General features: G+C 35.6%; 1 protein-coding gene and 1 non-coding gene across 2 annotated transcripts; both read right to left on the reverse strand.

Annotated features, from left to right (window-relative positions):
* Positions 1-3,110: 3,110 nt before the first annotated feature.
* LOC101543640 (cysteine-rich secretory protein 3) lies at positions 3,111-24,193 on the reverse strand. Its single transcript, XM_055136387.1, has 8 exons — positions 24,127-24,193; positions 18,607-18,677; positions 13,142-13,258; positions 11,402-11,489; positions 7,664-7,812; positions 7,159-7,253; positions 4,392-4,480; positions 3,111-3,302 (listed from the first exon to the last, which is right to left on the reverse strand). The coding sequence occupies exons 2-8, from the start codon at positions 18,673-18,675 to the stop codon at positions 3,175-3,177; spliced, it is 735 nt and encodes a 244-aa protein (XP_054992362.1). The 5' UTR covers positions 18,676-18,677; positions 24,127-24,193; the 3' UTR covers positions 3,111-3,174.
* Positions 21,834-21,894, reverse strand: LOC129404618 (U7 small nuclear RNA). Its single transcript, XR_008629999.1, has one exon. It is a non-coding gene; the product is annotated as a U7 small nuclear RNA (small nuclear RNA).
* Positions 24,194-26,800: the final 2,607 nt, after the last annotated feature.

Genomic DNA, 26,800 nt, shown 5'->3' on the forward strand with positions numbered 1-26,800 from the left:
TCTGGCAAGCTACCCATGGCGTATTCAAGATGCCAAAAATAGTAACCTATTGTTACTATTTCAAGATCATTCCCCTGACCTTGAAAGAGCCTCCAATCATTGGGAAAGATGAGTAAGGAGAGGCTGCTAAAATCTCAGGACTGTGAGGAATAGAGATGTTACTAGTGCCTGCTCAAGTAAATCGACGAACAACGGGGTGACAGTGATGATGACAGTGATGATGACAGTGATTTTTATTTTTATTTTTCTGTATTCAGAGAACGTTTAAAATAGTGTAGAAATTTTTTATATACTTTTCACCCAGCTTTTCCATTCCCTGATTTTTCTCGTAATTCTGGCACATTTTTGAAGGTGAAGAAATCAGTAATACTATTGAAAAGACTTCAGATGCTCTTCAGATTCCACCTATCTTTGCAACAATGACTCCTTTTTCTTCTGTTTTAAGATCCTATCTAGAATACCGCATTGCACTTTCTTCTCATACTTTCTTAGTCACTTTTGGTCTCCTGTGGAGAGCCTCCACGGGACCGTGCTTCGTGGACACCTGTTTCTTGTTAATTACACCGTGCTTCGTAGATAACACCTGATAAGGAATCAGGATGACTTGTCACGCCAGGAGCTGTAACTAGTTTATCAGTTGCAGACACTTGGGCTTAAGCAGACAGCGAGGGGTAGATAAGGAGGGAAGCTGCCTAGCTAGGGGGTTCCTCCTCGTTGTCCCTCGTTCTTCTTCTTTCCCGTTTTGCATGAGAAGGTCTCTGAATAAATTGTTGCCAGAAGAATCTCCGGGTTGCGTGATTTCTTACAGTCTCCAAGGCATTCTTCGATTTTCAATATTGCTCATGATATTGATAGCTTTTTTAGGGGGTTGGGTGGGGGTGGGGGAGTTGTTGAAGTAACACTCAGCTGTACTCGGGGTTTACTTCTGATTTTGTGCTCAGGGATCACTTCTGGCGGGGCTTGGGGGTGGGTATCGTGTAAGTAGGTGGAATTTGGGTCGCTCTAGTATAAGGCAAGTGCCTGACCTTCTCTACTATCTCTCTGGCCCCAACACTGATAGTTTTGAAGGGCATGATCAGAGAGTTTGCAGAACATCCCTTAACTCAGGGATAGTTTACAGAATATGCCTCCTGTCTTATGATGAGACTTAGGTTACCTACAGAAAGAATTTCTCAGGGCAAAATCTCTTCTAGTCTTAGGAACAGGGTTCATTAAACCACATGGCAAATGATAGCAACTTTAGTCACTTGGTTAAGGTGGCATTTTCCAGCCTTCACTTTGAATTAGCTGGTGTTTCCCTGCTATACTTTACTTTGGGAAGTGAGTTAATAACTTAGTCCAGAATCAAATAGGAGGGGAGTAAGTTGTTACTTCTGAAGGGAAGAATATGTGTGTGTGAGTGTGTATAATATATATATATGTACTATTATATATATACACATATATATACTTGTAAATGTCAAATATATATACATATGTATTATTAGTTATTTTTTATTGGACTGGAGCGATAGTCCAGCGGGCAGGGCATTTGCCTTGCACGAGACCGACCTGGGTTCAATTCCTCCGTCCCTCTTGGAAAGCTCGGCAAGCTACGGAGAGTATCCCGCTCGCACAGCAGAGCCTGGCAAGCTACCCATGACGTATTTAATATGCCAAAAACAGTAACAACAAGTCTCATAATTCAGATGGTACTGGTGCCTGCTTGAGTAAATCTACAAACAACGTAATGACAGTGCTACAGTGCTTTTATTTTTTAATTGACAGGGGCAAGTAAAAGAGATGGGCAGGTGATAACAGGACCAAGGGGCAGGGAGGGGCCTCAGGCACAATGGTGGTTGAAGAGGTTTGGTCTATCTATAGCTCTGAATCACAGAACTAACAAAACTGAAAGTCTAAGATTTCAACTATGACAACCAAACTTCAAAGTGTACCTATCAGGGCGGCAGGCTGGTGGTTCAGATAGTGGTGTAGGACTGGTTTTGGAAAATTGTATGTCTGAAACTCAATTACTGTATTTATTTTGGTTTTATTTGAGGGGGAGGGATTTGCCACACTTGGCAGTGTGAAGGGCTTACCCCTGGCTCTGTGCTTAAGGCTCACTCCTGGTGGGGCTCTTGGGGACCATATGGGATGCTAGGGACCAAACCTGGATTTGCTGAGTTCAAAGCAAGTACCCTACCTACATTACTATCACTCTGGCTCCTCAACAACTGAATAACTTTGTACATCGAATGCTGCAATACAATTTTTAATTAATTAATTAAATTAATTATATCTTGTGCTAGGATCAAATCCAGGACCAGGGCCTCATATTAGGCAAGGGCTATGCTGCAGAGTCACAGTCCCAGACCTATTTTAACTTCTTTAAGGATGATTTGTTTAGATGAAGAGATAGTTAAAAAATGCAGCTATGAGGGGTTGGAGGAACTAGGAGGGGAAAAAATATCTAATTTATGTAGATAATTAAAATTTCTTACTGAGCTTCAAAATGCAGGCTTGGGTTAGGAAGAATAACTTCACCTTAATTGTAAGGATGGGCATTAAAAAGTGGAAAGAAGAGTAAAATTAGAGGAAAAATGAAAGATAAGTGATTTTTATCTGTGTGAACACTTTCTTGAAAGTCTTAACCATAAAGTAGAGCTGGGAAAGAAGGCTGCAACCAGTAATCATATACCAGTGATACTTCACTTTTTCCTCTGGATGTTTTATTTTAGAAGTATGATTCTCAATTTCAGTGATTGGTTCTTGTCAAAAGAATACAACCTCCTTAGCTCTGGAGCTAAGAATAGCAGGTAGGGTGCTGGGTTTAAACTCCCACTCCCTATATGGTTCTCCGAGCTCGCCAGCACAGAACCAGGAATAAACCCTGAGAATTGTTGAGTGTGGCCCCCAAACAAACAAAAACAACAACAAAAGAATACAACTCTCAAAGTTCTCAATATAATTCAATTCATTAAACTTTAATCACCAAGTTTGTAATAAAATCCAAAGTAGTTAATTATAGATTATATATATTTTTTAACATTTTAATGAAATATTTCTATAGATTAAAATGGATCCCAGATGGAAAAAGTTACTATGTAGAATCAAACATGATAATAATTTCCTTGCTAGTAAATCTCAAATATAAGTTATAAGATGATGTTTCTCTGTTAAGTCTGTACTGAAGATTTAATAAATCTTGTCTTGGCACTTGCAGGAGGCCTGGCAACCGTCCTTGGTGATGTCATGTGTACATCCCACTGTCTTCACCAAACTTTTACAGTTAGAATATTTATCAATATACTTGCAGCTGTTGGCTGGGATAAAAAAAAAAGAAATCAGTCATTTCATTCTCATTTACCTGGCACAGCAATAAATATAAACAAATTCAATGTGATCAAACTAGTTGAGATCATTACACTTATAATGGCTATTTCTGAAGGGACACATTATTTCTTTTAGTTAAACTCACCGATTTTCTATTACTTCTTTTAAAATTTGAGTTTCTTGAGATATTTCTAAATTACTTAACTATTTCAGAAAACAGAATAATATGTATTTAAATGAATTTCTCTAAAATGCAATATCCAAAATGACAATCATTGCAACCATGTGGCTGTTTAAATTTAAACTTATTAAAATAAAAGCAAATTAAAAATGCAGGGACTAAGTGATTTCAGTTACATTCCAAATGCTCTAAAGCTAATGTGCTTAGGGGTTACTTTTCAGAACACTATAAATAGTCAACATTTCCATCATTGAAAAAAGTGATATTGCACACTTTTCCTAGACTCTAATATAATTAGTCTTACTTTCATGAATAAGATATCATACAGAAGACACTGATGTGAATATGTAAATATATAAACAATTACTGTGACTATCGACCATTTCCATGTGAATATCTAACATTGGACATAAATCCAGCAAATTTTAAATTAAATTTATTATTCTGGGTTGGAGTATGACTAACATTATTCAAGGGTCTGGAGCACATGTCTTGAATGTGCGAGGAACTTAGTGAGATTCTGAGAGCATATGGCCCTTGAGCACTACAGCTTATTTAGGGATGACCCCCAGTAGTGTGGGAGGGATGCTCCTGATTTTGTTAATGGTACTCTGGGGTCTTATGGTGATGCTCAGAGAATCATTACATGCTTGGAATTGGACCTGGGCCTCCCACAAGCAAAGTATACTCTCAGCCCTTTGGACTATTTTTCTGGCCTTATCTGTGCTTTTTATTGCAAGTCATATCTAAATTCTAAAGAATATGAAGGGTTCACTTAAACATTCAATGAAAACATTGCCTAAGTTGGCTATGTTCAGATTTCCTAATTCTTAAAAAAATTATAAGTCCTTTAAAATATATACATATTTTTGATATTAACAAATGAGTTCAAACTTACTGCATAGACCATTGTCACAGTCATTAGGGCAGGAAGCACAAGGTGGTCCACTGAGGTAAGGGACATGGAGTTTGCTCCGAAGATTACCCCTGGAATTTATAATAAAAAAGTAACACTTTTAATCATAATGTTTTTACACAACCAAAAACTGTTGAAGTTATTCTAAGAATAGCATGTGTCACACACATTCTTTTTTTTTATTTGCTTTTTGGGTCACACCTGGCAATGCTCGGGGGTTACTCCTGGCTCTGCTCTCAGGAATTACTCTTGGCAGTACTCAGGGGACCGTATGGGATGCTGGGAATTGAACCTGGGTCAGCTGTATGCAAGGCAAAAGCCTTACGTGTTGTACTATTGCTCCAGCCCCCATCATCACACACATTCTTGAATATTTTTATGCTATAAATGTTATATAACTGAAAGACTAATACTCCCCAACTGTACTTAAATAGCATTAAAAGTCAAAGAATAATTCACATATTCAATATTTTGTGGGTCATAATTTAAAGTCTAAAATTTTCAGAATGTATTTCAATATGGCAACGGTCTTCATTTTCTAAGAGACTCGGTCAAGTTGCTAAGGTGTCACACTCCTGATGCTGGCTCTGGGCAAACCATAACCCACTAAGAGTCTGGAGAAGTTCCTGAGAATGAAACAATTGTAGTATGGAAAATATTTTATGATTAATTAAAATATAATTTCAAATATAGAATGTATTCACTTCTATAATTTATACCAGAGAAAGTTAATTATAGGTAGATTTTTGACTTCTAGATGGAGGTAGTGATTTTCAATAGTGTTTGTGTTTGGAAGAGGCAAGTATGCCTAGGTAATATTTTTCATGTCTCAGGGGGTGTGTGTATGAGGTTTCTCTGTTTACCCAATCTAAGAATATCAGAAAAATAATTCTGTCAAGAATAATGTCCAGAAGATTATATTGGTTTTATAGAGAGACTGGCCTGTACCTCCTAGATCTTTTAGGTCATTGTTTTCTAATACACAAGTGGTTTTTTCCAAGTAGGCAAATTAATGCATTTGAAACTCAGGCTTCTGGCACAGAATATAGCAGTATTTGTGAGCTCTTGAAAAATCGTGAAGTAGACTTAGAGGCATTCTGTAAATTTTCTCACCCCTGGCTTTACCTTATTATTCACTCTTAACTGTCCCTTCAGATAACTGGTTCAGTGTCTTCTTTATCTGTATCATTGATTTTGAATGCGTTTTCCTAGTTCTTTTCTCCTGGACATACTAAAGACACCTTCACAATGTTTCTCTTGAGCCAGAGAGATAGTAAAATAGGTAAGATTCCTGCAAAATATCCCAATAAGTCTTTTCTCTGAAGATCTACTTCATTTGAGTTCTCAATGAGAACTCAAGTTCTCAAATATAGATCACAGAGAAAGCTTGATTTGTGAGGAAAATTCTCCCTCCAGTCACAAGGTGTTTCAAACATCAGGGATTGGTGCCTAAGCGATAGAACAGTGGGTAAGGTGCTTTTTCTTGCATGTATCTTACCCAGGTTTAATCACCAGCATCCCATATATGTCTCTTTGCACCACCAGGAGTGATCCCTGTGCACAGAGCCAGGAGTAAACTCTGAGTACAGCCTGGTGTGTCCCCAAAGGAAAAACAAAAATGTCATATATTCGGGAGCAGAGGACCTTGACAATTTGGTGGTTGGCATGGGGCTGGAACATTGCATATCTGAATGTTATTAACAGTATAGTAGACCACAGTGCCTACACAAGAATTTGAAATTAAAAGGATGAGAAACGTTTGGACAGTGGGGCTGGGATTACTACACCTACAAGGCAAGTACTTCAAGAGGAAAGAGCCTCACCTGTCTTACTATGTCTCAGGTCCAAGAAAAACACTGAATGTACCTTCCATATATTCATGGGATTTGTGTGTGTGTGTGTGTGTGTGTGTGTAAGTGTAATTCAAACATACTCCTTAGGAAGGGGAGTGTTTCTTATTATAAATTAAGATTCAAATGGATAATTTCTATGTAGAGTACGTGCTTGCACATGTGATAAATTATGAGGAAAAAATGCTTATAATATTTTCTATTCTGACAACTTGAAAGGTATTAAAGCTTGAAAAAACTTTGAAATATGAGATTTAATCATTTAATGGTGTTAAGAGGGTGTTTTTAGATAACCAGGAGCAGAAACATTTGAAGTAGAAAGGGCTGTAATTATTTAAAGGTCATTTCCCATTTGCTATCTCCCTTAGCCTAACCTTAAAAACTCACTTTTCAGTGTAAGGTCAAAGTTCCCACCAACAATTCCAGATCTAGGGAACTACACCACATAAACCTATCAGAGTAACCTTAAGTTTTGGGAAAGGCAACGTAAAGGGAAAGCAAATTGTTTTAAATATGAGGTAAGGAAATAGAGTTTCAGAACACTGTATTTGATATTAAGAAGTGCTATTCTTTCTGAGTAGTTGGTCTGTTTTGGAAGATATTCAAAGACTTCCATAATTTACTAAATATCAATTAAATTTTTTTTTTCTTTGAGATTGCTCCAGGCAGTGCTCAGGATTATTCCTGATTTTGTTCTCAGGGATCACTCCTGTCAGGGACCAGGGAACCATATGTGGTATCAGGGATCAAATCCTGGTTACTGCATGCAAGGTGTCATAAAGTTTCTCTGTATTATATATGTAGTTCATAAATATAAGTTTATGTGGTTTATCTATTGCAATAAAAAATGATGAATTGCTAGTAAATTACTGATAGAAAACTCCTAAGTGTATACTTACGCAGGACAGTACTGGCAAACGAAGTAATATTTTAGGATTGAATTTGGACAATAGGAAATTCCACATCCAACAAGTGAAGATGAGTACCAAACAACCTTCATATCCATAAGAGGAGAGATGAATATTCATTAACAAATGTGAAAATATTAAAAAAGTTAGAAAATGCACATATAATAAAGAATGGTACTAATGTATTTTGTTTATGCTCATGGATGCACATAGTTTATTACTTAATCAATATATAGAAGTAATAGATGTCCATTTTAAACAATAAGTAAAAATTGATAAGTGATATATATTATTGTAAAAGTAAGTTTTAAAAATATTGCATTTCTATGTACATTATTTAGATTGTGAGAAAAATAGAGCATGTTTTTCTAGCAAGAGTGTATAGGATTTTGAGAATTAAAAACTCTTCTCCCACATTCAACATTGGAAACAGTTAAAATTTGGAGAACATTTTTTTCAATATATTTATGGAAGATGGTTTAATTTGTTTCCTTACCTGGGTATAATGTCCAATAACTGCATGACTAGTCTTTGGCCCTTTACCATATATAAAATCTTTGGATTCATCATACCAATCTTGGATTGCTTTTGACCAAGTAGCTGGGTAACTGGCCATAAAGAGATTCTCACCACAATTGCTTGTACCTAAAGGGGGAAAAGATCATTAATGAGGAAAAGAATAAAATATTTGTTAATCTTGATCTCTATGTACCTATGTATCTGTATTTCTAGTTCTACCTCTATCAACTTTATACCTGTATTTCAGAGACCCTGTTTTTTAATGTTCTTATTTTCTAACCTTTAAAGAATTTTTAAAAGAAGTAATTTGCATTATATAATTATACAACTAGAGACATACACTGTTATTATAAATTGATATCTACTATACTATATTTGTTCACACTAAGTGAATTCTTTGATAGCTATAAATCAAATAGAAGACTGATCATTTTAACACAAAAGATCTAAAAAAAGGAAAATTTCAAGTAGTGAGTTGATTTTTCTTTATTATCAACTAACCATGACATCATCATCATCATCATTATTATTATTATTATTATTATTATTATTATTTTGCTTTTTGGGTCACACCCAGCGATGCACAGGGGTCACTCCTGGCTCTGCACTCAGGAATTACTCCTGGTAGTGCTAAGGGACCATATGGGATGCTGGGAATTGAACCCGGGTTGGCCACTTGCAAGGCAAATGCCCTACCTGCTGTGCTATCACTCCAGCCCCTAACCATGACTTAATTATTGAACCAGTAAACTCCTTCTTTACAAGTGTATCCCTATTTTGCTGTTTTGTAGTATAAGCTTGCTAATAGTAGAGACCACTTCTTACTACTTATACATGAATATAGAAGTGATATTTTGCATGAAATTTGACAGAAAAAAGCTTGAGTTTTGATTAAAGATCCTTGAGAATAAAATAAGAAACCAGGAGAAATAATATTTTCATAGTTTATGGGTCTCACCTTAATCAGAAAATCACACGGGCCAAATTCTCTTCACAGAATTAAGAAAGGAGAGAAAGAGCAGAAGCAAAAACAAAACAAAATACAGAACAGTGAAAAACTAGAACTGTGAAAGAACAAAAGGAATGGATGTAAAAGGCCCTAAAGAATAAAACAGTGAAAGAAATTAAATAGTAGAAGTGAAAGAGCAGGAGCATATCAAATTTTTTTTTCTTTTTCGGTCATACCCAGCTATGCTCAGGGGTTACTCCTGACTCTGCACTCAGTAATCACTCCTGGCGGTGCTCGGGGGAGCCATATGGGATGCTGGGAATCGAACCCGGTCGGCCCAGTGCAAGGCAAATGCCCTACCCGAGGTGCTATCGCTCCAGCCTCTCAAAATATTTTTAAGACTTAAAATTTATATTTAGATGTTAGATAGAAGATCAGCATTCATGCACTGATACACTGATACCTGAATGTACTACCCTGGAACAACATGGTCTTCAGAGCACCAATGAGTGTAGCTATGGTGCGGTGCTGAGGGTGCTATGGTGCCTCCAGCACCACTGGCCTGAATAGCGCAGCATTGCTAGCCGGTGCATTGAGCCTTTTAGCCAAGTTGACTGGTTATGGTTAGTCATAACCCCGGCCTTCTGACTACTATTTGGCAATTCCCTACCCCTTACAAAACCCAAACATTTATATTTACGTAGTTTTACTTTCTACATGCTACTTAAAAAAAGGTATTTTTTAAAAAATTATTCTTACCTGGCTTCCTTAAGAGGAAGAAAGAAAATTAAGATTTTAACATTGAGCAGGAAAATTTAAAAATATGCACCAGGATTTAGACTGTCACTAATAATAATAGAGTAAGTGTCCCTCCACAAATGTCTTGAGTTCCTCTTCCACCCCCAACCCCTTTGACCTTTGGCGGATAAATTCTCAAGGTCTACTATCATTGGCCTTCTGTGATTTTGTGATCTCCTTATTATGATTTTTTTTTATACTCCGGCAAGCTACCAAGAGTATCCCTCCCACATGGCAGAGCCTGGCAAGCTACCTGCTGTGTCGTATTCAATATGCCAAAAACAGTAACAAGTCTCACAATGGAGATGTTACTGGTGCCCGCTCAAGCAAATCAATGAACAACGAGATGACAGTACTACAGTGTTACACATGTGAGAGACCATCTGTATTTATTTATTTCCTTTTGACTGCCTTCACTCAGTATGATTCCCATGTAGTGAGAGATTGCATGATTTTATCTTTTTTTATAGTAAAGTGCTATTCCACTGTGTATGTACCATAGTGTCTTCACCTACACAATAGATGGTAATATTAATACCATCTGTGGGGGGGGGGAGTGGCAGGGGGAATGGAAGGGATATTGGTGGTGGAAAATGTACACTGATAGAAAGATGGGTGTTGGAACATTATATGACTGAAACTCAGTCATGATAGCTTTGTAACTGCATCTAAGGGTGATTCAATAAAAAAAAGTATTTGTTTCAGTTTTCTGTTGAGTATAATAATCTCTTTTCACAGCTTATATTGACAAAAATAGGGAAAAGCAATGACAGTCTGCCTTTAAAACATTATTTAGTACTTTTAAATTGGGCTTGTCTTTGTAAAATTTTAATAATTTAGGTGTTCATCGGGCTGGAGCAATAGCACAGCAGCTAGTGCGTTTGCTTTGCATGCCGCGGGTTTGATTGCTCTGTCCCTCTCGGAGAGCCCAGCAAGCTACCGAGAGTATCCCGATCCCAAGGTAGAGCCTGGCAAGCTACCCGTTGCATATTCGATATGCCAAAAACAGTAACAACAAATCTCACAATGGAGACATTACTGGTGCCCACTAGAGCAAATTGATGAACAACAGGACAGCAGTGCTACAGTGCTACAGGTATTCATATCATTCATATCACACTATTTTATCTTGTCATTTTGATCTTCCTTGGAGGTTGGATACTCTTTGACTTGTAAGTTTTGAGTCGAATTTTGTATTGTATTCATTTTAGGCACCTATAAATGACCAAATGAAATTAAAATTGAAGAGAAAAGAGCAATAATAAGGCTAATGCTGGGCATCTTTAAGTAAAATAAGGACGTTTGACAAGAATTCAACAAATTTTAAAACACTGAAGAGTTCTCAGACTAGCTTTCAAACGATACTAGTTTCCAGGAACACAAATAAGATATATGATATTAATAGGATTAAAAGTCAGAAAATCTAATTATACATTTTATACATATAACTTCAGTATTGATTATTTTTCTCCTGAAAGCCAGTTTTGTATTCTTAACAATAGAAGAAGAGGCATGGGGGCAACAGAACAGGGTGGGGCTCTTTCTTGCATGAGGCTGAACTGGGTCCAATCCCTAACACTGGTCACTGAGCTATGCCAGAACTGATCCCTGAGCTCAGAGACAGCAGTCAATCTTGAGTACCACTGTTGTGGTTCAAAAAACAAATAAAATGACAGAACAAATGAGAGCAAGAGAAAGAGAGAGAGCGATAGAGAAAGAGAGAAGAGAGAGAGAGAGATGATACATGGATCTGCTTGACTCATGAGTTTCTTAGGAAGCAAAACTGTGTAAAACCCAACCTGTCTAAGATGACGCTTCTGAATCCTTTCTCACTCAAAGATATTTTAACTTGAAAGAGTAGCATTTCAATTAAGAGTTATTTACAATGGTTTCTTAATGCAACATCAAAAAATTCCTTTCTTATACTACTTGTTCATTTATTGCATGAATGTTTATTAATGTACATACTGATTTCTCGATGTTGCTGTGTGCTATGTGATAAAGTGCATTGATCTGCCCATCTTTGGGCATTAGCTGCTGCTTCTTTACTCCATTTCTAAAAGGGACAAGAAAAAAGATACGAATTTAGTGAATCATATACAAAGAAGCACAGCTTTTTAATGTGAACAGTCATGATTGTCATTATGAACTTCAACATATGCATCTGCTAACTATTTGGACAATAAAATTATAATAAGACAATATATATTTTTAAGCAATTGTAAACACTTTAGATTGTTACTGGGCTCTTTATGACCACACATCAATCTTAAATTCTTTTAGTAATGCTAGTAAATATTGATAAATGGGGAGGTATTGAGATTATATTTCTTATTATAGTCATCAGACACCCTTCATTACCAATTCACTTGTACTTAAACTGAATTTTTTTTTTTTTTGCTTTTTGGGTCACACCTGGCAATGCACAGGGGTTACTCCTGGCTCTGCAGTCAGGAATTACTCCTGACGGTGCTCAGGGGACCATATGGGATGCTGGGAATCAAACCCAGGTCGGCCACGTGCAAGGCAAACGCCCTACCCGCTGTGCTATCACTCCAGCCCTAAACTGAATATATTTTTTTTAAACTGAATATTTTTAAGAACAAGTGATTGTTGTTTTGGGAGAAAAAAAGTAAGCATATTGTAAGTAATACCATACAATGTTTTCTATAGGGTCTTCGTGATCTTAGATTAGAAGAGATAGAGGTAGTCATCAGAAAAACAATGAGTTCTTATTTGATGCTTGAAAGTTTTGTTTTAATTCTTCCTATTTAATTATTCCAATAGTCCTGTGAAAAAGAGTAACTCCTTAATTTTTATTAAGTGAAATTAAGTATTTTATCTTGTCTTAAGGGAACTGAGCTTTGAGCCTTCACTTGACTGGCATTTCTAAGGTCATGGATAAAGTACCTTAGATTGTGTTAGAATATATGTATTTGATAAAATGTGCAAGTGTAAACCAATTTTGAGGGGGTTACCTTATTCCTTTAAAAAAGTTTTATTTAAGCTTTAAACAGACAAAACTTGGATTTTTTTCTTTCTAGCAATAAACGTCATGGGAAAACCTAGGATATAAAGTTGAGTCCAGTGGGGGTAGATGTGATAATGGGGACGATGCTAAAGATATTGTAGATATGGCTGCACAGAAAGGCTCTGAAAAAAGCAGTCCACATTCTTGGGAATTTATTATGAAATTGTTTCATATCTAAACAAATAGAAAAGGCCCAGTGAAATGTTGTCAGAAATCAATTAATCCAGGTCTGGAGGCACATGCTTAATTCAAAACAAGGGTCTTAAATCGGTGTTCCTTGAGAGTCTTCCGAAGAACCATGAATATTCTGAAATTGTATGTCTTTGTTTTCTGGGAAGAGAAATCCTATCCACAAATATGTAAAATTCTGAAAAATTGATATGAAGAAAATCAATTATGACAGATTATTGTCCTTTGTCTCATTTGTCTCCTTTATCTCAATTCAATAACCTTTCATAGGTTATTTAATTGTTGTAAAAGGACATTCTGGTTTTCTGACTGGTTCAATACAAAAACACAGCTCAAATAGCAAGATAGAATCAGAAATTTGTGAGCCACAATGTTTCCATGAGACACCTGTTACCAGCTACCTGCTCTTATCCGGGCTGGTCCATACCACCCTCCTCCCTCCTCTTATCTCTGCTGGTCTATAGCAGTTTTGCATCACTTGCTCTTACCATTTTTAGCATGTTGCTGGCAGTTGGAGAGACTGATCTTCTAAGTTCATTGTGTTTATTTACAATCTCTTCTTGGATTTTTTTTAGAGAGACCGACAATGACTCAATAGATTGTCCCTAAAGAGATGTAAAATTAGATTAATGAAACATTTCTAAATATCACATGCATGACCAATTCATTAAAGGGCATAAAATGAACACTTTTATGAGGTATTTGGTTTTAATCAATATTAGTTAGGCATTATCAATGAATCTGTTCCCAAATTATGATAATAGGGGTCGGAACAATAGTACAGTGGGTAGGGCATTTGCCTCGCACGTGACCAACTCAGGTTCGATCTCCAGCATCCCATATGGCCCCCCCAAGCACTGCCAGGAGTAATTCCTGAGTTAAAAGCCAGGAATAACCTCTGAGCATTGCTGGGTGTGACCCAAAAATCAGAAAAATAAAAACCAAGCCAAAAAAAACAAAAAACAAAATTATGATAATAGAAAAGCTGCAGTATGATATTTTGACAGTAGGGAAACAATTTATAATTTGACAAATTAGAAACTACTCTGAGACACAAATGCCAATTTCTATGTTCAAGGGAACATCTAATGATTTAATGATTTTTAAAAAACAACTAAATCAATAATGAGAATATTCAGACGTTCATTCTCAAGAAGGGGACATTAAAGTTAGAGGTCAAGATTCAACAGTAGAGTTGAAGACCTGACATGGAGTCTGTATTACTGGGAGAATGGTTAGGTCCATTCCAGATGTAGTCCACACTGTAGCACATGATTCTACTTATTGTGGGTAGATTTTTATAAAATTTCTCTAAAGACAATTATTGCAATATCTCCAAGGCAATTTGGATGTTGCAAAATCATTAATTAATGGCTATTGTTGACTTCTTTTAGTTAGTAACAGAAATATAACCAATAACACAATAAATCATCTGCTGATATCTTTTGTTTATCTTTGATGGTTGTAGGGAAAGGAGGAAGACAGTTCTAGGCCAGGAGGTGTATGAATTATTTACTTAACTAAGAAATTTGATGGACTAAAATTTACTCGAGTATGATGCTGCACATGGGCATGGCAAGATTTTGAAGTAGAAGTCTAAATAGACAGAATCTTTTGTTGATTTCCCCCTGATATCTTGAAAATGGCTGTAATCTCTCCTAATATAGTTGCCTTAAAATTCTCCATGTATTTCATACATAGGTCTCACTACATTTTATTGACACTATATTTTAATGCTTTGATTTATCCTTCCTGTTTCCATATTCTTAAAGACAGGGAATACTAGTGATTGGAATTGGATCCAAAATGAGCTCATTCCCAGTCAGTGTTTCTAAATGGGAAAGAAGGTATATGTCAAATTTTAGCTGTGGCCAAGTTCTGCATTATATTAAAGCATAAAATAGCATCCATGAGTATTTCCTGTAGATCCTCAAAAACAAGTTTAAAAGGGTTTCATTTCAATGCATATCAAAATTTAATCCTGGCAAAAGGGGACATAATATCCTTTATGTTACCCATCTTGTTTTGCCGACAAAGATTTACTGAAGACAATGTCTTTTTTTAAAAATGGCTTCTAGAAAGCATTTTATTGGCAACAGGAAGAGTGAAATAACTTGCGAGAATAAAATGGACCAAATATGGTTGCAACTACCCTTTCACATGTCTACATTTCTGGGTTCAAGATATAATACAACAGGTACTGTCTTGCCTTGTACACAGTTGACCAGGATTCTATCCTGGCACCTTATATGGCCTCCTGAGCACTGCCAGGAGTGACTTCTGGCTGCAGGAGCAAGCCCTGATCACTGCTGGGGGCAACCCCAAAATAAAACAAAATATTGAAATAAACTGTTTATTTTGCATAGATAAAATGCCATAAATCATTATAATACCACATGTTATAAAAATGATGGGTGAGATCTGCTTGATAAAATAAAAAGGAGATTAGTTATTTTTGACTGAGTTTAGGAAGTGCTTCACCAAAAAAAATGGTCTGAATAACATTTTGAAAGAGAAATAGTGTTTCCTAGGTATCTTGAGAAGATCCAAAAACTCTCTATTGGGTAGAGGGTACATAGTGGTATATATAGTGTATATCTATATAGTATATATAGTATATATTTATATATAACATATATACTATATATCTACATATGCATACTATAGTATACATATATATAGATCAGCTAATCTCTATACAGCATGTACAGCATATCTCTATATAACATATATATAGATATAGATAGATGGATCAGCATATATATATTTATGGTGAAAAGACCTAGTTATATCTTCCATACTAATAAGTTTATAAATGAATATCAGGATATGAACTAGAGAGGCAATAGGGGATTGAAAACTGCCATAAGAAGAAATATAAAGGAAAGAATGAAGATGTGAAAATTGCATAGGATCCTGGTGTTCGACTGAGAACTCTGGAATCTTCTCAGAGTGGGGTCAGGCAGCTTCACCCCACCTTACCATAGTTCCAGAAGTGCTGGCAGCTATAGCCACATCCCACAACTGCCACTATGTTGACTCAGTCATGTTGACTCACCCACTGACCCTGCTCTTTAGATTCACTAGCTAAATCTTTGAGGAAATGCAAGCCAAGTCATTGAACTTCGTGGACATACCTGTCCCTCTGGCTGAAAACTTTGTGGCACCCTCAGGCGGGGGCGGACCAAGTCCCTGCCCGACGAAAGCCCTGGCAGCTACACCCACATGTCACTGCTGCCACAATACCAAGCATTTATAGCCTAACTTTGTGTCTTTACATAAGAATCTCTGCAGATTCATCCTAGTTCTATAGATCCTGAAGTTTCTGGACCACCCAGCTTCAAATGGTACTGAAATTCCAGTAGAAATATACCACACTAGATAAGAAAGCAATGCAGGAGCCAACTAAACTCAATAAACAGAAACAGGGGCTGGAGCGATAGCACAGCGGGTAGCCCGTTTGCCTTGCACGCGGCCGACCCGGGTTCAAATCCCAGCATCCCATATGGTCCCCGGAGCACCGCCAGGAGTAATTCCTGAGTGAAGAGCCAGGAGTAAGTAACCCCTGTGCATCGCCGGGTGTGACCCAAAAACCAAAAAAAAAGAAATAAAAATTAAAAAAATAAAATAAATAGAAACAATAGCACAGAAGGCTCAAATAGTGATGAAAAGCTTAATAAATCCTCAAAGATTTAACAACCAATGGTGAGATATGATAGTTCTCACAAATTTTCCTTTACTAAAATCACTGTCATCCCATTGCTCATTGATTTGCTTGATTAGGCACCAGTAACGTCTCCGTGGTGAGACTTGTTACTATTTTTTAGCATATTGAATACACCACAGGTAGCTTGTCAGGCTCTACCGTATGGGCGAGATACTCTCGGTAGCTTGCCGGGCTCTCCGAGAGGGGCAGAGGAATTGAACCCAGGTCGGCCAGAATGCAAGGCAAACACCCTATACACTGTGCTATCATATTTTTGATAATTCCTTTAACAATTTTGTCATAACAAAATATAAAACAAATTAGTGTATGCCTGCTGAGGGGGCAGGCCTGGGGGATAGTTGAGAAAATGGGTACAATTGTGGAGGGAATGTCACTCAGGTGGTGGGACTGTTGTTGGAACATCAAAGGCCACAGCAACTGTATTATGAACAACTTTGTAAACCATGGTGTTTAAACAAAGTAAAAAAAAATAGCATAAGAGTTAAATGAAGCTAAAGGTGACAAACTGTGACAGATTGAAAATTGGATTATGGTATAATGTTTGCATTTGCTAGTGTCAGATGAGATTAACCATTTTATTCTTATTCTCTGGTCAGACACTTGTGTGTCCAAAGTTAAAGTGGTGCGGAAACATGTAGCCGTGATCAAAGCGCCTCATTTTTTTTTTTTGGCTTTTTAGGTCACACCCAGCGATGCTTAGGGCTGACTTCTGGCTCTGCACTAAGAAATCACTCCTGACGGTGTTCGTGGACCATATGGGATGCTGAGAATCGAACCTCAGTCAGCTGCATGCAAGGCAAATGCCCTACCCGCTGAACTATCCCTCCAGCCCCCAAAGCGCCTCATTTTTAGAGGTTTCCTGAACAGTAGATAGAGCTACACTCCAAGCATTGAATAGAATGGTCATTTCTGTCTGGGGATCTTCACACACTTAACAAAGTGTTAGAAATCATTAGAACACCTTATGCACACCAACTACACCACAAGAAAGGACTATGAAATAGAAAATATTTTGCTAAATATCTTAGGTACATTTTATAGCATTTTATACTATTTACTGTTATGTGGATGGACCTGGAAGTTACCATGCTGAGTGAGGTCAGCCAGGAGAGTGTCAGATACAGAAAGATCTCTCTCCTAGGTGGGCTATGAAGAAACACTATGGGCATAACAGAAGGTGAAATGCAATAGAAACTAGTAGATGATTTACAGAACTGGGCTAGCCAATGGCAGGGCTTTGGGAGGGAGGGAGGCGACCCTGAGACCATTGTGAGTGGTAGTTGGCACTCTGGTGGAGGGTGTGGTGTTGAATATTGTTTGCATGAAATCCTACCACTAGCAGTGTCACAAATTGGAGAGTTTCAACTATAAATAAAATTAAAATATTTTTAAAATTTCAAAATCAAATATAGACATTTTAAAGTGAGAGACATGGCTTAAAGGAATAAGAGCCCATATTTGGCAACTGGCACTCAAGGCTCCCAAGCACAGTTGAGTATGTGACCATCCTCCACCACTGAAATGGAGGAATTTCTTCAGTGTTTAAATCCATAAGTTAAGGGGGCCAGGATGATAGGATAGTACAGCAACTCGGGCACTCGCCTTGCACAGATGACCCAGGTTCAATCCCCGCCACCCCATGGTCTACCAAGCCCACCAGGAGTTATCCCTCAATGCAAATCCAGGAGTATCCCCCAAGCACTGCTGGATGTGGTCCTCAAAACAAAATAAATAATAGATAAATATCTTGGAAAACACGTCTAGCAATTAAAAAAATCCATAGACTAAGTCTTATTCACACATCAGATGTAATTTAAGTCTTTTGGTTGCACTAGAAAAAAGAAGAAGATAAATATATTGAATTGATATTTGTAAATTTTTCTAATTATATTTAAAATACAGTTCATCAAAAAACAAATATCAAAATCATTAATAAGATAGTTTTCCACTTTATTTCACTATGCTTTGAAGTTTGCTATAGCACTAGGCAAATCTCAATTTAAAACGACCATATTTCCAGTGTCCAATGTCCTCATGGAACTAGGGGTTGCTATAGTGCTCACCATAGACTTAGATCTAATTATGTTCAAAACTTTGAGTAGCTTCTAAGTATTTTGAGATATACTATCTGTTTTAGACTTATTTTACTTTAGAAAATATATCTATTAACTTGCTTTTCCCTAGGGATGCCTAATTATTTTGCAAAGGTTTTTAACTTGACCATACCTGTCCATTTTCAGGAAATAATGAAATCAACACAGCCGTAAAGCACAATAACACTGGGATTGATGCCATTCCTGAAAAAAAAAATGGAATCATGAATAGTATTGAAAGGTTTAGTTTATAAATTTTAAGAATTTCAAAGAAAAACAAAACAATATAATGATCTTGGTTATGTATTGGTAATAAGTGAAACTTTATCACATAGTGCCTATTGAATTATTACTTAGTTCCAGAAATGAGACTTTAATGTGCATAATAAAGAATAAATAGAAGTACTTTAATGAAAGTCTTGAAGTATACCTATAGCTGCTGAAGATATGCTATCCAATCCCACTTTAGGTTCATGGTGTCCATGGTGTAATAAGGTAGCTACCTTATTTAGTTCCTGGAAAAAGCCTCTTTATATTTGAGTATTAGTAGAAGCTTTTAAAATTTCTTGCCATTCTTACTCTTAATGTGATAATAATGCATTAGTCTTTTAAAAATTTCCTTAAGATCTGCTTAACACTTTATAAATCTCCCCATCTATCTATCAGCATGTGCCAAAATAAACTTATGAAAATCTTCTAATTCAAAAATTCTGATTAATTTATAGATAAACTAATACTATTTATTATCAAAAACTTAAGTATTTACATATTATTTATTAAGATGTATTGAAAACTATGTTGAAAATCTTTTTTCCTTTATTGAATCACTGTGAGATACACAGTTACACAGCTGTTTATAGTTAAGTTACAGTCATAAAATATTCAAACACCCTTCCCTCCACCAGTGTACATATCCCATCACCAATATCCCCCATTTTCCTCCCATCACCCCACCATCTTTTATACCTCCTAGCCTGACTCTATGACAGGCACTCTCTCTCTTTCTCTCTCTCTCTCTCTCTCTCTCTCTCTCTCTCTCTGTCCTCTTTTGGGCATTATAGTTTGCAATAAAGGTACTGAGAGGTTATCATGTCTGTTCCTTTACGTACTTGCAGCACACAATTCTTATCCAGAGTGATCATTTCCAACTATCATTGTCATAGTTGTTCCTTTCCTATCCCAACTGCCTTCTCCTCTTGCACTTGAGGCAAGCTTCTAACTGTGGAACAATCCTCTTGGTCCTTGTTTCCACTATGCTTGGGTATTCATCTCATACTATTTTTCTTTATATCCCACAAATGAGTGTAATCAAAATATGTCTCCTTCTGACTCATTTCACTCATTATCTCATTATGATACTCTTCACGTCCATCCATTTATAAGCAGATTTCATGACTTTATCTTTCCTAACAGCTGTATAGTATTCCATTGTGTAGATATACCAGGGTTTCTTTATCCAGTTATCTGTTCTCAGACACTCAGGTTGTTTCAAGATTCTGGCTATTGTGAATAGTGCTGCAATTTACATAGACATGCAGATGGCATTTCTGCTGTGTGTTTTTGTGTCCCCAAGGATATATTCCCAGAAATGGTATGCTGGGTCATATGTAAGCTCGATTTCTAGTTTTTTGAGAAATACCCATATTGTTTTCCAAAATGGCTGGACCATTTGGCATTCCTACCAACAATGTTGACAAAAATTTGGTATTATCTAGAAGCAAATAAATCTACCAAGGAAAGCAAATAGAAAATTTAGGAGTTACATGAAATGAAGTAGCCTTTATAGAACAAGCAGTGGGGCAGATATGGTATATGAATTGGGGTACTTGTCTTGAATGTTGCTGACCCCTGTTTGATCCTTGGCATTGCATGGACCACATTTACTGCTAAGAGAAAGCCCTGCTGTACAAAGTTGGGAGTAGCTTCTGATGACATACAGGTGTTCACACAAAATCAATAAAAAATAAATAATATAAGCACTAAAGGAACAAGGTATTTTCTGGTATTGTAACAATTAGCTCACTGTATAGAAAAAAAATATAAACATTGGCATTGCCCTTAACGGTTAATGGAGAGGGATAAAAAATTTTAAATTCCATTTATTTTACAGGCAAAATGAGATGGAATGTATTGGATTTTCTGATTTTAAATTATATTATCCAGTTAGAAAAATCAAGGTTATGAAGTACTGGAATAAAGATAGTCTCAGGCCAATGAAATAGAGTTGAGAGTTCAGAGATAAACTCTCATATTTATTTATTTATTTATTTGGTAAGCTTTCAAATAGATATTTTAATTTTATTCATTTATTTTTAAATCTTACTTAATTTTTTATAAAGCTACTCACAGTAATTTATTACATTCAATATTACACCATCCCCATCATCATCACACCTTTCCATCACCATTATTTCTAATTTTCCCACCCAGTCTGCTTAAATATCAGACCCTAGATAATTTATTTTGCATTGCTTGTTATAAATAATCTGCTTAAAATGATCAGAAACAGTTTCCTTAGAAGAATGTGTGTGAACACTGCTGTATCTCACCCTGAAGCCATTAAGCCCTTGTATAAGAGATTACTAAATGTTGTTACAGTTTGAGCCTCGTGTGTTAATATACTTGTTTTTTAATTGAAATTGATTGCCTTCTACTTTTACACCTTATCCAATCAGAGTGCTAATATATGATATAAAAAGCACTCACAAAACTCATCAACAACAAAAACACAATATCATTTCCCCCCCCACTCTCTCACACACACACACACAGACACACACACACACAGATCAGGAGAGGAAGTGATCAAATGCTTCCACGAAGAAGACATATGGGTGGCAGTAGACATATAAAAAAGTGTTTTCTCGGGGCTGGAGCAATAGCACAGCAGGTAGGGCATTTGCCTTGCATGCAGCCAACCCGGGTTCGATTCCCAGCATCCCATATGGTCCCCTGAGCACCGCCAGGAGAGATTCCTGAGTGCATGAGCCAGGAGTAACCCCTGTACACCACCAGGTGTGACCCCCCCCAAAAAAGTGCTGTCTCTTAATTATCAGGAAAATAAAAATCAAAACAATTACATATCATCTTACAACAGTGAAAATAGCATATATTGAAAAAATTGGAAATACCCATTGTTGATGATGATGTGGTCAAAAAATAACTCTCATTGATAATTGGTTGGAATGTCATTTAATTTAGACTCTTTGAAAAAAAGTATATGTAAATTTCTCAAAATACATTAGGAATTCCATATGACCTCTTGTTCCACTTTTAGGAAAAAAACTATTTAATTAAAACTTGTGATTGACAAAGTTCTTCATAGTTGATTCTTTTGGGGTTTTCCTTCCAATTTAGGAAGGGGGGTTTCTGGTAGCAACTGGAAAACCTTCTAGACAAATTCTAAAGAGTTGCAACATTCATAGTTAATTTTTAGATATACAGTGTTCCAACATTTATCCCGCCACCACTGTCAACTTCCCACCCCAAGTGTTCACCAGTTCCCCCCACTCTCAGCCTTCCATCTTGATAGGCAATTTTTATGTGTCTGGTTGTCAAAGTATGGATCTCATGATTTCAGTGTTGTTGACTCTGTAGTTTGGATATTTAGCTCAATGATTCTTTAACACCAATGATGTACCCGAAACCTCTTGACTCTTGCCCCCGTTGTTTCTCACCTGTCCCCTTGCTTCCCCCAACACTTGATTTCTTTTCTTTTCCTCCCAAAACTCTGGGGCTAACAGTGATCTAGGCATCTCTATTTTAAACCATTGCATCCCTCATCCAATTATTGTAAGTACCACACATAAGTAATATCATCCTATTTTATCCTTCTTCTGGCCTCTACCCAAGAACACATAAACATTAATTCAATAAGATATTTTGAATTATTACATTCAATATTACAACACCATCCCCATCATCATCACACCTTTCCATCACCATTAAACATACACCTATGTCCATTGTAGTGCTTAGTATAAGAATATGATATGGAACCAGGTCACCCAAATGACCAATGAAAGATGAATGGATAAAGAAGTGTGATATAACTACATAGTGAAAACGATGAAAACTTGAGTTAACTATAAGTTCACTTGAATGGAACTTGAGGATGTTATATTACGTGCAGTAGGTCAGAGTAAAGACAAATACTGAATGATCTTACATCTGGTAGAAGGAGAAATAAAACGAGGGAATAAACAGCATCAAGCTATGATAAACCCTTGGCCTTTGATTGCAAACTTGGAGGGTGAGAAGAAAGAAAAGGTAAACTCAAAGGGAGACAGGATCAGTGGTGGAGGGTCTTAGGCATTTTGCTTGTTGTGAGGTGCAGTAATTGTGTACATTAAAATCATTAACTCTAATGCTATTGAAATCACATTACCTAAACTATAATAGAATGACATACATGTATGTAACATTATAGGTATTGACACACTTGTATAGTAATGCACCATAATATATCATAATACATCAAATGCATTCAATATTTTCACACTTTAAATCTAATCTGCTTTGTTCAGATCACACTTTTATCATTTGTGAAACAGAGAATGACATGACATGGTGCAAAGTTTATAGAACTTCTACATTTAAATATTTAGGAAATAGATAAAGATACATAAACTATAATCTACAATGATAATACTCTACTGTAAAGTAACCTTTCCAATAACAAATTAATAAATTATTTCCTTTTAACTGAATTTACTAGGCAATGTCACTGGAAGACTTAGCTGACTCTGATTTAAAGATTACTTGAGTGTTTTAACACTCTTCCTCATAAATGTTTTCTGCTTATAAAAAATTTTTCAAGCTTGTTTCAATGGTCTCAACTGACCGTACAGGAATCTTTGTAGAATTGCTCCAGGGCATGAGACCTGTAATAAGGAAACTTGCCTTTGATCACTCTTCCGAGGAGAATGTGTTCCCAGTCTCAGCCTTTGTTTTAGTTAGCTGGAGAGCCAAACTATATCTCAGAGGATAGTTTATACCCTCTCTGTTTTCTAAATGACACTTATCCACAGTAGAAAAACAGTACTAACATTTTTTTAAAGCTTTTCTTTAAAATGTAGATAGCCAGTTACATGTTGGCATTTGATAGTTTTGTTGTCTATTCATATCTTTATGCAGGGTCACTTCTAATATACTAAAATATATTAAGTTCTCTGTGGAAACCACTTCCTTATTCAAATATACATGTAAAATATATAAGGTGATTATATTTAAATTATTTATACAAGTGTAGCTACCTAACTAGCTTGGCCTTTTCCCATGCTTATTTTAATGTTTAAATTAAGACATTCATACATGTTAATATAAATACAAAAGTATCACACATATAAACATGGTATTTATTTTTATATTTGAAGAAATTCTACTATAATAATTTACAAATATAATAGAGATGAGTATTGCTCTTATTGTTTCTTTTGGAATGAAAGTTTGACAAGTTATTTAACAGTTAAGTCTGATAAAAGTGCTTTTGGAAAAAATAGTTATATTTTACTCACTTCTTATAACTATTACAACAAATTAAGATAATTACTCTAGAAAGACTATCAGCATAGTTTTGAAAATATTACATTTCTTTACTCTATATCACTTTATTCCCAATAGAGCATAAATATATTGACACAAAAATATTTACCTTAAATTTTGATGCCCTCTGGTGTCTCTTGGAAAAACAAGTGAAGTACCTGTTTTAGCAGTCTTAGCAGTAGTAAGAAGTAAGATGGAGAGAGGTGAGAGAGATATATATGCACTGCAACTGTTTCCTGTTTTGGCAAGTTCTGGTTGTGCAAGTAAACCCAGGCCAATAAGGATGAAACACGATTTGTCATACTGATGGAGTCCAATTTCATTGCTGTTTGTTTAACTGCACTTTTATCATTGTTTTAAGATTATCCACATGGCTTTTTAAAATGAATTACTTTTTCTAATTTTCTTATTGTTTATTCTGATACTTATCTGCTAGAATTTATCCATATTTGTCAATAATTTGGCAGATTATTCTGATTACAATATTATTGCTTTCAAGTTTATTTCTCTAAAGGTGAAGATAAGCTTTTTAATTCTGTGAACTCTAAAGATTTCAATGTTCTTTTAGATGGCACTTAGAAATTTGTTCGATCTTATTGTTTGGGGAAATAATTTAATCTTTTATTTGTAAACTTAAAAACACAGTGCCTTCCAGAGAAAAATCATAAAAGATCCACCCACATTTCATTGCTATTTCTAAGCTCTAGTTTCTTCTGACATTAAGTTTTATCATTTACTTTTATGTAATTTAACTTAACATTTTTTAAATTGCATACTTACTTAAAATTATCTGGCACTACGTATGAATCTGTAAAGATAAAAAGTAGTTTTTTACACTGATACTTACTGAATAGTAGTTCATTTTTCTTTCACAAGGATGAATTACTTCTCTTACTAAACAATATCACTAGAAAGACATAGCCAATTCTGATTTAAACACTATCTGAGAGTTTTAGCCATCAAAGAACACGAAGACTTATGTAAATACTCAAGACTTATTTCCCTACCTCAAAAATGAAAGAAATTGGATTAATGAATGCATACATATTAATATTAGTAAATTTATTATTTATTAATTTTAAACATTGATGAGCTAAACACTAAATTTTAATAAATTGTGATGGTGGCAACTAGTATTTTTCTTTTTTTTTTTCTTTTTTCAGTTTTTGGTTTCCACTCGGCTGTACACAGGGTTTAGTTCTGACTCTCAAGGATTATTCCTGACAGTAATCAGGGGACCTTATATAGTGCTAAGAACTGAACCAGAGTTTGCCATTTAAAAATCAAATAATTAGTCTGGCCCCAACAAATACTATTTTTCTAATTAGTTACAAATAGCACATACCTTAAACTGGTAGACATTTTAGGACACTTGTGTTAGCATATGACCTGCATAGTGGAATATAAAATTCAAAAATATTCATTAATTTTCATGTTTATAGTAAACTTATTGAGTGCTGTGATAAAAATATACCAATGCCTGACAAAGTAATATGTGGTTTTAACAGTACATTAAATAGATATTATTTTTAAAGCATATATAAGAGCAGTTAGAATTTAGACTAGATCTTAGCATTAAATGTTAAAACAAATTAATTATTATGTGGTTGCCATGTCCCTAGTTAACCCAAAATATGTACTTTACTGAACTTTAATACAAAAATGTGAGGTCTCAATTATCTAAATCAGTGACATAGACTGAATAACATTTGGAATTACCCTCTAGGGGAGAATGTGTCTTACAGTATGACCATATGTAGAAGCACCCAGAACTTGTTAACTTCTATACTTAATGCTATAGGATATTGTTAGGAGCTTTGAGCTTAAGGTTTGATGGACATGGGTTAAATTTCTGTATCATTTTGTGTTGGAAATTATTTTTTCTATTTACAGTCTTTACATGTATAAATGGAAATAACATTATTAATTTAATTGCGATCAAATGAGATATATGTAAGTTGCTTGCCATGTAGCAAAAGTTTAAAAAATATTAGGTTCCTCTAATTTCATGTGCTTTATACATCTATGTCTTGACAGATCAACATTAATAGTTTTAAGCTCTCAGAACCCATGAAAATTTTACCAAAAAAAAAAAAAGAGATATTTGACTTACAAAAGTATAGGTATTTGTATTAGAATTTACCAAAAGAAATGGTAGAAATAATATCAAAATAAGAAGTAGTTTCAAAATGAAAATCTATTTTGTATTTTGACCTATAAGACACTCAATAGGGGGGCTGGAGCGATAGCACATGGGGTAGGGAATTTGCCTTGCACATGGCTAATCCGGCTATTCCCAGCATCCCATAGGGTCCCCCAAGCACCTCCCAGAGTAATTCCTGAGTGCAGGGCCAGGAATAACCCCTGTGCATTGCCTGGTGTGACCCAAAAAGCAAAAAAAAAAAAAAAAAACCAAAAAAACAATCAAACCATAATAAATTAATTTTGCCTTTATATTAAAAATTATGATGCTTTTTGCCCATAAATTACAATATTTTGCTTATCTAATGTTAGCAATATTATTATTATGTTAAACAAAGAGAAAAATTTATGGAAACTTTGGATCACAATATGTACCTATTGTACTGACAGGTCCACTTTTTCCTTCCAAATATTTGTTTCTAAGTGTCTTCACTCCTCATATCCCAAGATGTTATTCTCTTACTTTGTTTTATTCTTCCTGGACATTGTTGGTTCTTTTTATTTTATTTTATTTTATTGAATCACCGTGAGAAATAGAAAAAATATACAAAGCTTTCAGGTTTAAGTCTCAGTCATACAAT

Source organism: Sorex araneus, chromosome 4 (genome assembly GCF_027595985.1).
Source record: "Sorex araneus isolate mSorAra2 chromosome 4, mSorAra2.pri, whole genome shotgun sequence".
NCBI classification, from domain to species: Eukaryota; Metazoa; Chordata; class Mammalia; order Eulipotyphla; family Soricidae; genus Sorex; species Sorex araneus.